General features: G+C 46.3%; 1 protein-coding gene across 2 annotated transcripts in view; it reads left to right on the top strand.

Annotated features, from left to right (window-relative positions):
- Nucleotides 1–13,774, top strand: part of Lnx1 (ligand of numb-protein X 1) — a 104,509-nt gene that overhangs the window by 70,302 nt on the left and 20,433 nt on the right. For both annotated transcript variants that reach the window (XM_050149996.1, XM_050149998.1), the window contains 4 exons: nt 2,687–2,928; nt 3,527–3,679; nt 7,559–7,761; nt 11,169–11,540. In XM_050149996.1, the coding sequence (XP_050005953.1) occupies nt 2,687–2,928; nt 3,527–3,679; nt 7,559–7,761; nt 11,169–11,540 (970 nt within the window). The remainder of the gene's footprint in view (nt 1–2,686; nt 2,929–3,526; nt 3,680–7,558; nt 7,762–11,168; nt 11,541–13,774) is intronic.

Raw genomic sequence — 13,774 nt, 5'->3', positions numbered from 1 at the left:
TCTCTTTGAGTTCAAGGCCAGCCTGGTCTACAAAGCTAGTTCCAGAACAGCTGGGGCTGTTACACAGAGAAACCCTGTCTCAAGACACACATAAACACACACACACACACACACACACACACTGGCTGCTCTTCCAGAGGACTTGGGTTCGGTTCCCAGCACCAACATGGTAGTTCACAACCATCTGTAACTCCAGTTACAGGGATTTGATGCCTTCTCTGGCCTCTGCCAGCACCAGGCATCCACATAATTCACGACATACATGTAAGCAAAACACTCATACACATGAAATAAATCAAAATAAACCATTTGCTTTTTCCCTTGAAAGAAAATAACAACATTGTAGATATTCTTCTAGGGATGGATGTCTGCTTCATTAAAACAAAACTGGCGAATCCTCCGCTGTTTTTTTTTATATTCAGTAACTTTTCATTCCGATGCTGAAGTATAATGGCCTCTTCATAAATATATTTAATCGTATTCTTTCCCTAACTCCTCCCAGATTGTCCCCACTTCGGTCCCAATACAATTTTGCGTTCTCTCTCTCTTTCCCTCAAAAAAAAGAAAGAAAAACGAAAAGAAAATTAAAATAAAAAACCCAATAAGAGAAAAAAAATAACAAAATTAAAAGCACACAAAATCATGGGGTTTGTTTGTGATGGGTAACTACTCTGGGACATGGGGACTGTTTGGAAGAATAATTGATATACCTAGTGGCACTCGGTTGGAGAAAACTAATTTCCCCCTTTCCAGCAGGTATAATTGAGGTACCTTCTGGGTTAGTAGTGGGACTCTGCTCCCACTTCCCTTTTTGGTGCTGGGATTTATCTGGTTTGAACCTGTGCAGGTCATGTGTGTGTTGTCTGTCTCTCTGAGTGTGCATGCATCTGAGTCCTGTTGTGTCTGGAAGATACTGTTTCCTTGGAGCATCCACCACCTCTGGCTCTTAACACTCTTCCCACCTGCTCGTCTGCATAGATCCCTCAGCCTTGAGGGCAGAGATTTGACGAAGACATCCCATCTAGGACTGAGTGTTCCAAAGTTTCTCACTGCACATGGTCCACTCTGTGTTAATCCCACCTACTGCAGGAAAATGCTCCTCTGCTGAGAACTAAGGAGTGGGACAGATGGGTATAGCAGTATGTCCGTGGTGGATTCTGTTGTAAGATGTTTGCGTGGCAACCACACTCAGTGGAGTAAAGAAAAGCGTGAACCCAGCACAGTGGGAGGGACGTGACAACGGTGGCAGCCATGCCCAGGCAGTGGTCCCTACACCACAGCTGCTGCCTGGCAGCGGATACTGCTCGGAATCCTCAGTACATCCTGATCACAGACATGGGAAAGTAAGAGAAACGAGTGAAGCCTGCTAACTGCAGATGCACAGCGGCGTCTGTGTCCTTTCAAGGACACAAAGCATCATTCAAGTAAGGTTGCAAATGTTATAAAAAGAAAAATAAGCAAATAAATAGAAAATAAAAGACTCGAATCGTATACTGCAGTGGTTCTCAGGCTTCCTAATGTCGCAGCCCTTTAACACAGCTCCTCACGTTGTCCTCCAACCAATGACGTTATCGTCATTGCTACTTCATCATTGTAATTTTGCTACATAAATCTTAATGTAAATTATGAGTCTTAATGTAAATATCTGTGTTTTCTGAGGGTCTCAGGAGACCCCTGTGAGAGTCGTTCAACCCCCAAAGGGGTTGGGAGCCATAAACTGAGAACCGCAGATATGGGGTTTGTGTAATAAACTGGGAAGAATAATAGAAACAGCACACCCATGTCTGCTTGAAGGAGCTCATTAGTGCGATTTCTGTTAGGACAGCAGCTGTGTCGTCTGGCTGCCCTCTCCAGCAGTTCCTGACCAAAGCCTTCGTCAGTGAACGGACCTGACTAGCCTGCTGGCAATGAAATGTGTTCATGAAGAATAAGGCTCTAAATTGGCTCTCACATTGGTCTTCTGAGCCCTGGCGTTCCTCCCTTCCCCTATTGTACCAATGCGTGGTCTACTTTCAAAGTTTGGTTCTTGGTGAGATGAAATAATGACTAAGATGGATAGAAACAAGAAAACAGTCAGAAGGAGTTTCTGTTGTTAATGATAAAAATCAAAGATATTTTTCTTTCCTAATGTGTGGCACGTGACATTTTTCAACGTGTGAGAACCCCTGGTGTTGGCCCCTCTGAAGAGCAGGGGAGGCACTAAGAGACCTAGGAATGGGACAGGAATGGAAGCCACCATGCCCACCCCTAGAGAAATAGCAGTTTTGAGTAAGCCTTGTGGCTTTACGGCAAGGGCAGTTCTGTTTCTATGGTCAGCTAAATATGGGCTCTGGGAGTGACCTCGTATATTTATGTCCAACACTGCGGGATCAAAACCAGAAGAAAGGAGTAGGAATGTGACGGAGGGCGTTCATAGTCAAAATAGACGCCAGTAAGGAGCCATTGCCAAGTCCAAACGCTAGAGCTTTCCATCCCCGCACCACGGTCAGGCCGATTCGATTTCCTACGGCTCAGCAGCCGATGAGGAGACGGTGCTAGGAGAATGCAATAGGCCATTTTAATTACTATCTCAAGTCATCAAGTACATATTGAATTCGTATGTGTGAAAGGGGGAGGCTGGGCTATACAGGGGCAGATGTGTGTATCTGGAGTCCTAACTCAACCGCCCCATTTGGGTTTGCTCCAGCTGCAAAGGTGCCTCCCACTATGGCCTGACCAAGGACCGGAAAAGGCGCTCACAAGATGGCTGCACCGACGGCTGTGCCAGCCTCACAGCAGTGCCTCTCTCCTCAGAGGTTTCGGCCGCTGCCACCATCTCTTTAATGACCGACGAGCCTGGCCTAGACAACCCTGCCTACGTGTCCCCCGTGGAGGAGGGTGAGGCGGTAGCCAACCTCTCGGACTCTGGCCGGAGCAACCGAACCAGGGGTGAGTCAGACGGGTGGGTGTCCGGGAACAGGCTCTTGGTTTTCCCTGGGATTGCCCTCTGTAGAATACACGTGGTGGAAAGTTCTGGAAATGGTTTTTTTTTTTTTTAAGGGGAAATGGTTCTGGTAGTTTTGGCAGCCACTCCATGTCCAGTTCTCCAAAGTGAAGAGGAACTGTGAGTGCTCAGATTTTTATGGCTGTGTAATCTGACTTGGTGAAGGCAGTTGAGGTGAGGTCTGATGACTTACGGTTCCTGCCTGGGAGAAAAGATTTTACATAAGTGAGATACGCTTTTTTATTACAAGAGAATTTAGAAGTATGGGTAAATAAACTCTTATCACTAAGAGGCAATCACTGTTTTTAATAACGTATTATCCCATTTCATCTCTTTAATACATAAGAGGTTTCTTTTTTTTTTTTAACTGTAGTCATTTTTTTGTTTGTATTGAGGCAAAGTCTCACTCCGTGCTGACTTTGACCTCCTGGGCTTCCTGTCTGACCTCCTGAGTGCTGGGATTCCAGGCCCAGAGCAGCGCACTTAGCTAAGGGATGATGGCTGTAAACCTGTGACTCCCTTTTCTGTTACATCTCTCCTTAGCACGGCCCTTTGAGCGCTCCACCATGAGAAGCCGCTCTTTTAAAAAGATCAACAGAGCTCTGAGTGTTCTTCGAAGGACCAAGAGCGGGAGTACCGTTGACAACCACACCGACCAGGGCAGGGAGAACTCTGAGACCGCCGCTGTCCCTGAAGGTAAAGGAATCCCCATCCCTCCCCCAGGCTAGCCACAGGCTGGGTTTCCAGAGTCACTTCAGGGATGCTAACAGCCTGACCACCCACCCACTGTGACTCCTCTCTTCCCAAGTTTTTAACCTTGATCGGGCCTCTCCATCTGTGTAAGGGCTGAAGCCCTCGTCTTCTTTGCCATCTTTCTACGCAGATGAGGGAAAACGCATCTGCTCCCTGGACTTCAGGTGCTAGCTTAACGCATATGAAGATAGTTACCATAGTTAGGGAGGGAAATTTTTTTTTAAATCATTCTCACCTCACGGCAGTACACACAGTCTGCGGCTGAAATGGAAAAGGCCGTGGATACCGCAAGTTCTGTACAAACCAATAAGCAACAAGTTGGCTCCTTTGTTTTTTGATTTATGGCCTTAATTTTCTTTATTCTCTTATTTATTGTGTGCGGGTGGAGGTGGCTGCGCAGGCCCACGTACACATGTGCTCATGCGTCACAGTGCACGCGGAGGTCAGAGGACAGCTTGGGAGGACTGGTAGTCTCCTTTTCCCAGTGTGGGGCCTGAGGCTGGAACTCAGGTCAGCAAGGGCCTCGAGCCACTGACCTTTCTTGTGGGCCCCTGAAAATCATCTTTACAGAGTGGTGCAGACTGATGGACAAGCGTTCTTACCACGCCTGCACATGAGACACTCCAGATGTGCAACATGCCTTTTCTCATTGAGAAGTCATCGCAAGGAGCCTGTGACCAGGGCACATCTCCAGGTCACTGGTGGATTCCAGGAAGGTTCACTGTCCTCAGCCCTGTTTTTAGCAAAGTATACTGAGGCACACAGAGAGTTTACTCAGCTTGTTCCAAACACCCTTGTTGACCTGTGAGGCCACGGAAAGCTATTGTATCTTAGTTCATGTATGACTTATGTTTTCCCCAGCGTAAGTGGAGCTGAGGAGATATTGATTTCCACCCTTCTTTTCATTTCATATTGAAGCTTCTAGGTTAAATTAACAGTTCTTGAGACAGGGTCTGTCTCAGAAAATAATTTTTTTGAAGTCTTGGTTAGTCTAGAACTTCCTGTGACGATCAGGCTGATCCCAAACTCGCAGCAAGCCTCTTGACACTACCGGGCTTGCAGACATACACCGCATCTGCTTCTTATTAGCTGCACAGTAAAATAACAGCATTCAAAAACGGGAGCAGCTCTTCAGTGACAGTCAGAGCTCTGAGTCATACAGAATGCTGAGATAAGGGGCTGGAGAGAATGGCTCAGAGGTTAAGAGCACTGACTGCTCTTCTAGAGGCCCTGAGTTCAATTCCTGGCAACCACATGGTGGCTCACAACCCTCTACAGTGAGGTCTGGTGCCCTCTTCTGGAGTGCAGGCATACATGCAGACAGAACACTGCATACATATAAATAAATAGATAGGTAAATAAATAAATAGATAAATAAATAAAAGAATGCTGATATGAGATAAGGATTGTCATTCCTAGTTTGCAGGTAAGGAAAATGATCCAGAGAGGTTAGGTAAGAAGCCCAAAGTCACACAGCTGAATAACCAACACAACTCACACATATATCAGGATAATCAGGATTTTAACTTCAAGTTCTGTCTCCTTTGAAACCTTCCAAAACATATGCCTGTGTGGCTTCTCGTGCCTCTCAGCTGCTGACCAACCTGGACACTCCATCTCTTTCCTATTGCCAACCTAATTCTTCACCTGGAAACAGGGATGAGACGCCACCTTCACAGGGTCAGTAGGAGGGCTGAAAATATGCGTTCCCATTTCTTAGTTCAGTGCACAGAAAAGACTGTTTTTTAAATCCTTTAATCTTCAGACAAAAACAGAACTTTGGTCAAATTCTTTTGTCTATACTAGGACAATTTCGACAGTTTAAAAAAATCCTTTTAACCCTGCAAGGTCATGAGGATCTCACTGGCCTGGCTCTAAGGAACAGCACTCAAGAGGGTGGTGTCGGGCATGCCCTTTCTAATCGCGGAATCAGATATCTCCAGTTGTTTAAGAGAACAATGTTTGTGTCTGTTGTAAAGGAGAAAGGGGAAAGAGGGAGAATCGGGAGCGCTGATGGTTATTTCCAAAACTTATTTTGCTTACAGTGATTTTTCAAAAACTTTCCATCCCGTTGATACCCAGACATGTTCTGACAGGAGCTTAAAGCCTACTCAATACGTCAGAGCGATGTAAACACGCACCAAACCCAGTAACTCACGTACTGTTAGCGCTAGGAGCGGACAGGCTGAGACTGCTACTCACAGCCTCGCAGGGGACATTCACTGCCATTAAATTAAATCTGGAGTTCAGAACCCACATTCACAGTCTCCCGGGCTTCCCCTAGCCACTGCACGACCTCGTTGATTGTGCTGTATAATAACTGCAAGGAACTTCTTTCCCTGTTTAATTTTCACAAAGAGTTGGGTTCATTTAAGGAAATGAACTATGGTTCTAGGCTTTGAAAATACTCCCAAAAAGTAGCTTTATACAGAACCAGGCTCATAGTCTCTCTGTCCAGGTGACAAGCTAAAGGGTGAAGACAGCCGTCAGCAGGCACTGGACACTGACTGTCCCTGCCTTCTGCACGCTAACTGAGCTTCAAGCTACACAAAGGAGCCATTTCCCAGCGAGGCTAGCTAGGTTTGATGTATTCTCAGCAGTCGGTGTCCCCTCTAGACACTTATATTCCAACCGAAGTGAAAAACAGTGCCAGTCAGTGCTTCTGGGTTCTTGGTCCTGAGGGCCTGGGCCTGTGAACTTTGACCTGGATGTAAACACCTGGTTCCTGAGAAACTAATGAGGCCGTGAGTGTTCCTGACATATCACCTTGCTTCACAGCTTCCTCTCTGTTCATCCCAGCACGCGTGCACGTGCGCAGGCGCGCGCACACACACACACACACACACACACGTGAATAAAGGACTGCCTATCACTGTGGGGCTGCATAGGGACCCAGACAACTGCTCCCTATCTGGCACAGCCAGGGAGGATCAAGAAATGTGTCCTGGGGAAAGCTGACTCTTGGATCAAGTCCTGAAGTTAGGAAACACCAGCTCACATAGTCTTTGATTTCTCTCTAGCCCTGAGTTCAGTGATCCCGGCAGATGAGGGACAAACCTCCCGGAGGTGGCCATAAGACTATGATGTTGGCCTCTTCGTGACTATGAACTAGGTCTTCTGACTGTCTGCTATTGCCAATAGTGCCTGCCCGAGGGCTGAAGATTCCTTAGGCCTGAAAAGCATAGTCTCTGAGATCTTCCAATGACAGAAAAGCAGATTCTGGTTCTGTTCCTGGATAAGAGTCATAGAATTGCACTTCCTTCCCTGACGACATCTGTCCATTCCTTCACTCCTATTCTAGCAGTAAGCATCAGCCGGAGGCGCCCATGGACAGAGAGGTCTATGCAGAGAACCAGGGAGCAGCCAGAAATCACTGCCTCTGCTGAGTGATCAAAGTAGTCCAAACATTAATTGAAGCAGTCAACCAGATATTATTGACATCGGGATGGCCAAGTTAAGACAGCCACATGCAGCCCGATAGCGAAGCTGGTTGCTAGATTCTCAGTCTGGTTGCTGATGTGGGAGACTGGCGTAATTAGCAATCGTGGAAGGCTGAATGCCACGAGGAGTTGTCAGCCTTAACGGGATCACGCGTTTAGAGACAGCGAGGACCAGAGGGATCAGGGTAAAGTTTAATTGGAAGGGATTATTCCATGCTTTGCCTTGAAGGAAAAATTGGGCTTCGGCCCAGGATGAAAAACATTCCGGCAGAGAAATGTATGCTGGCACCGAGGCAGGAACGCGGGAAAGGCACACGAGGAACGGCCAACAGTTTAGTTTGGCAAGAAGGTCTGAAACAAACCCTGTTTTTGTCCGTTCCAGCCTTCCCAAGGTTGTACCACCTGATTCCAGATGGAGAGATTACAAGCATCAAAATCAATAGAGTGGACCCCAGCGAAAGCCTCTCCATTAGGCTGGTGGGGGGCAGCGAAACCCCGCTGGTTCACATCATTATTCAGCATATCTACCGTGACGGAGTGATTGCCAGAGATGGACGGCTGCTGCCAGGAGACGTCATTCTCAAGGTGCCCGTCAGGCATGGTCGTGTAACTACAAGCCACAAGACCATGAGCCCGTAGGCTGCCAAAGGCACATAGTCTAAACCTTTGGAAGTGAATAATGGTTGGATGGCTAGGTGGAGGGATAGACGGACGGGCGGAAAGATGGGTGGGTAAGTGGACAGGTGGATGAAGAGGTGGAATCCTTCAGAGCCGGTAATGGCTGGGTAGCTAGGTCGGTGGACAGATAATTGGATGGGTGGGTGGGTAAACAGGTGGATGGATGAGTGGGTAGGAGGAGGGTGGGTAAGTGGATAGGTAGAGGACAAGGAGAGTGGATAATATGACACAAAGACTCGCTTTCCAGAGTTGTATTGAGATAAACCTGATATGTAACTGTTCCCTTTGCTACTGTATCGTTTTCTGTCTTCTCTCTCCCCATCTGCTATGTTTTCATCTACCCCCTTTTCTTTCTCCACTTACTGTTTCCTTCCTTTCTCTTCTTGCTCCTTCTGGGGCCTCTCCTTTTAAAAGAAGCATTAGTATAAAATAAGACTGGAGCATATATTTTTTTTTCTTTAATTGGAAAACGGCAACTGTTGTATTTGATCTAATTGTGTTCAGATACCCTCTTACAGAAAATCTGTAGCTCAATAATCATCTCTAATCTGGTCTCATGACCCAGAGGCATTCCCCAGGTCTCAGGAGTGGAATGACCTGGCTTGGGCACACTGTCTCCAAGGCACAGTTGAAAGGGAGACTTTGCAGAAGAAATTTTTGGACAGAAAGGAAGGGGGAGAACTGTTGTTTATTAGACAGATGCCAAATGTGAGCCTAAGGGGACTAGCATGCCTCCCTTCTCATCTACTTCTTATCTGATACTCAGATAACAGCCCCAGCCCACCCTTTGCAGGCAGCAGAGGGACAACTCCTGTCCCAGCATGAACTGTTTGTTTGGCAAACTAATTGGGATAAGAGGAGAAATAATTGAAAACGGTTACCGCAGAAATGTTGACATTCCCATTGGTCTCTGGGGTTTTACGCCAGGCAGGCCCCATCACTCAAGTGGGCCACAAATGCTGGGACCCCAGTTACAGAAGGGCTTGCTCTCTGTTCCAGCAGAGACTACTGTGCCTGGGAGGGCTGCATAAGAATAATCCATTCTTTGGCCCTCAGCTGGAAGCAACTAGAAGATAAAAGAAATGCCAGGGACCTTTACCAGGGGACCATGACTTCCCTTGGCCTGGGTTAATGGGATATCAGGCTCTGCCACCTTCAGGGTAGTGCTCCCTTGTGTTTGGACAAGGGGGTACCTCAACTTAACCGAGGGAGCCTCATCTATCTCTGAACTGTAGCAGGAGGCCATGGTTGACCTCAAATAAGGCCCTTTCAAAGCCCATTCCAAAGTGCCTCTAACAATTGGCTTCAAGAACAAGCAATGTTAGCAAACTCCCAAAATCTAAGCAGAGTGCAGGACTCCTGGGAACTGTTTTCTTCCAGAACGGTGACAAACACTGGGGCTGTAGCCTCCTGGCTGGGCCTGTGGGGTCAGGGTAATTAGAGCCAGAAAATCAGATGCAGCAGCCGCCCTGTGGATTGGATCATCAGTGAGGCCCCAGTGCGAGGCCCAGCTTCAGGATATGTAAGGAGTGCTATAGAGTGATCACCCTTTCAGTAAATAGCCTAAGAAAGTCCTTGTGCATTCGTTTGTCTGAAATTATTGAAGCCCCTGAGCCCCTTTATAATTAGAGCATTAGCAGACCTTGTAGACATCCCCCTAGTTCCTGACATTCCTACACACACTGCCACACTCACGTCTGCAGAGTAATACTCGTGCCCTCTCACTGATACTGTGTCATACAACACACATACTCACACAGGCATAATCACAGATACCGCATCATACAACACATACATCCAGGCATAATCGCAAATACTGTATCATACATACCCAGGCATAATCACAGATACTGTATCATACAACATACACACTGAGGTATAATCACAGATACCACACCATGCAACACACTCACACACACCCGGGTATAATCACAGATATCGCATCATACAACACACACACCTAGGCATAATCATAGATAACATACCATGCAACACACTCTCACACACTCAGACCCACTCACAGATACTGAGTCAACAACACACACATTCATGCCTACTAACACAGATACTGTAATAAGCACACACACACACACACACATTCAGATAGACTCGCTCAGATAATACAATGTGAAAACACACTTGGCACGCACTCAGGCACATTAACACCGATATCATAACATACAAAGACATTAACACTTTGTCAGGCACACTCACCCAGATGTTCCGACATGCACACACACTCACACACGCCCAGGCAGCACTCACAGATACTACAATATGAAACATATAAACACACTCACACATTTAAGCACATATTCTCTTTCTCTTTCTCTCTCTCTCTCTCTCTCTCTCTCTCTCTCTCTCTCACACACACACACACACACACACACACACACACAAAATATGGAATAATTGAAGATGAAAGTACAGATAACTCAGTAAGAAAATTAAGTTGAAGGTTTTTAGAAAGAAAACATCGACTCATATAGGTCTAAATAGTGTTGGGTATCATTATCTGGTGTTGGGGTGCAGATCAGTGGTTAGGCCTGTGATCTGCATGCACCTCACTTTAAGAATGTAACTGTTTGGGGGTGGAGAGATGGCTCAGAGGTTAAGAGCATTGCCTGCTCTTCCAAAGGTCCTGAGTTCAATCCCCAGCAACCACATGGTGGCTCACAACCATCTGTAATGGACCTCTTCTGGCCTGCAGGCATACACACAGACAGAATATTGTATACATAATAAATAAATAATTTTTTTTAAATAAAGAATTAATTGTTTGAGCCAGCCAGTGGTGGTGCCGCATTTAATCTCAGCACTTGGGAGGCAGAGGCAGTCAGATCTCTATGAGTTCAAGGCCAGCCTGGTCTACACAGGGAGCTCCAGGACAGCCAGAGCTGTTATGCAGAGAAATCTTGTCTAGAAAATTAAAGCAAAATAAGCAAAAAGTCATTTGAGTGTCTTTCCTTTCAAAATTTTTTTCTTCTGTATCAACTAAGAAAACTAAAATTGGCAGGCAACAGAAATAAATGCCAAGATTTTGCAACCAGACATACGGCCTATGCAAGAACAGTGGTGAAGGAAGGCAGTGCTGAGCCCTAGAGGCGGAAAGTTACTGTGGGAAATCAGGCTATTAGAACACAGGATTAAAGGAGACAGTCAAATGGGCTGGGGGACAATAGCCTGGTTCCTCTGTGGACTCGGGCTTGTATTCATTTGATTCTTGTGATGTTGAGGATCATACTCATGCTGGCCTGGTCCTTTTCAGAAGGCTTATGGTAGGTCCACTCACTGTCGCCTGGCTCCACCCCCAGGTCAATGGAATGGACATCAGCAATGTCCCTCATAACTACGCCCTGCGGCTCCTGCGGCAGCCCTGCCAAGTGCTGCGGCTCACGGTGCTGCGCGAGCAGAAGTTCCGTAGCAGAAGCAATGGACAGGCACTGGAGTCCTATGGACCTCGGGACGACAGCTTCCACGTAATTCTCAACAAAAGCAGCCCTGAGGAGCAGCTTGGCATTAAGCTGGTGCGCAGGGTGGACGAACCTGGCGTATTTATCTTCAACGTGCTAAATGGCGGTGTCGCCGACCGACATGGCCAGCTAGAGGAGAATGACCGTGTGCTGGCCATCAACGGACATGACCTTCGGTTCGGCAGTCCGGAAAGTGCAGCTCATCTGATTCAGGTGGGTCAGAAGTCACCCTAAGATCCCAGTCAGAAACTCCCACGTGAGCAGAACACTCGGCACCTCACCATGTGAACCATGCCAGCCTCTCTCTCAGGACGTCAAGGAAGGGCTGGCGGTTTGAGTGCTTCTGCCCCAGTGAGAACTTAGCTGACACCAGAGGTTGTACCTCGGGTCATGACCTTGACTGATAGTCTTACAAATGTGTGTGCTCGCTCTCCTTCTCTCCCTACCTCTCCCTACCTCTGTCCTCAAGTTCTACTTTGCCAGTCTAGAAGAGCATAGTAGCATATTGCATTCTAAAAGTACCTAGAACAATGCTTAGCAAGGTTAAACACTCAGTGAATAAGTGTTTAATATATGTAAATATTTAACTATAATAGATTAGTCAAACTGCAAACAGGTAAATATATATAATACTGTTTGCTCATTAATTCTGTCTCTGAGGGATTTTTTTTTAGTCAAGCCATTTGCCACAGAACCAGATCTACACTTGTTTTACATGCTCATTGACCCTATGATGTAACCTCTACTTTGTATCCCTCTGACTTTGCTCAGTTATCATTGGTTGAGCAGCCTCTGTGTACCAAGCAATGCCCAGTGCAATGGTAACAAGGTAGCCATGGTTGATTGCATCTCAGAGCTTGAACATTTCTTGTCCCTGATTTTGTACAACCAAAAAGGCAGCGCTAGACTAGCAAAAGACCAGATGAAACAGGCGCATGAGAGAGACGGCTCTTTCTTTTCTTCAGGGAAATGCTATCTCAGCTTAATTTTTTTTTTCATTTTTAAAATCTAGACCCTAAGCGATGGGATGGTCAATACTTTTTTGTGTTACGTTTGTTAGCGCCCTCTGCAGGTCACCCAGTGCAACTCCCATTCTGGCGCTCCTTGCCAACTGCACTTTCACAATAGGCAAAAGAAAAACTGTTGCGCTCTTTGGAAAAATCTTGATTACGCATGGCATTTTACTCTTGAAGATTAATAACAGAAGAACATGTTTTTCCTGAGAAAGTAAATGTATGAAGTAAAATCTTGCCTAATAGTGGGAATTCCTTTTTTTAAAAAAAAATCTTTTTGCTTAGTACACAAAGCCAATTTGCTTTATAAGCAGAAAGGAAACTTATTTTTCAGAAAGGCTAGGGAAAAGTTAGTTGGAAAAGAAATGTAAAAAAAAAGATGCTGTTTTAAAAAAAGCTGAGCAATAGCTTGCTGTCTCTGAAAAGTACATTTTATTTATGTGATATTTGTAACACACACCAGGCTGCAGGGGTTAAACTAAGTCCCCTTCCAAGACTGAGACTCAAATTTCCACCTGGCCCTGGCCGTTGGCGCTGTTACCCATGTGTGTCTCCCCCATGAATCACATTTGCCTCACAAAGGAATTCCCAGACAACATGTCCTCTTGGTCATGTTCACTCCCATCAAACTTAAACCACACTTTTTTTTTCTTTCTACGTTACTCCAGGGGAGAGTTATTGCAGAGACCACAACTGGTTTAAATTGAACCAACTTTACATATGTTGAGCCCCTAACCTCAGTGTTCTCAGCTGCACCTGGATAGACAAGGTCCCAGTGCTAAGACACGTGGAGAGTCAAGGCCAGTTAAGAAGGAAAGCCTTAAAGAGAAAGACACCTCCTACATGGAGCAATGGACTTCTTAGCAGCTTAGCAAGGACCACGTGGGTTTCCACCATTGTTAATCTCTCAAGCTCTTTGAGCAGCCTCACTAGAAGAACTAGACGGAAAACAAACTTTTTGGAGCTATCTGATGTCGTACTTGAGATAACACAACAAGGAGATGCCAGATTAAAGAGGGAGAAAAAAAGATGTCTCAACATCTGTATCCCAGAGGATCAGCATTTTCCACCCCGTTATCGCCACAGGAACCGGAAATTCTGAGCGAAATGCTTACTTTGAGGAATCCCCATCCACATGCAGCTCTAGATTAGTAAATTATGTTTATTCAGGAGTTCAAATACATACGGTCAAGAAAGAGGGCAATCGTGACTTTCGGATTGAGTAACCCTCCATGCTCTTCTCTCGCTCTGTCTCTCTCTCTCTCTGTCTCTCCCTCTCTCCCTCTCTCCCTCCTCCCCCTCATCCTCCTCCTTCTTCTCCTCCCTCTCTCTCTCTCTCCCTCTCTCCCTCTCTCTCTGTCTCTCTCTCTATCCCTCTCTCTCTGTCTCTCCCTCTCTCCCTCCTCCCCCTCCTCCTCCTCCTTCTCCTTCCTC

Source organism: Alexandromys fortis, unplaced genomic scaffold (genome assembly GCF_014885135.2).
Source record: "Alexandromys fortis isolate MF-2015 unplaced genomic scaffold, M_Fortis_MF-2015_v1.1 scaffold_0, whole genome shotgun sequence".
NCBI classification, from domain to species: domain Eukaryota; kingdom Metazoa; phylum Chordata; class Mammalia; order Rodentia; family Cricetidae; genus Alexandromys; species Alexandromys fortis.
Note: the sequence above shows the minus strand (reverse complement) of the source record. Positions and strands in the feature narration are given on the sequence as shown.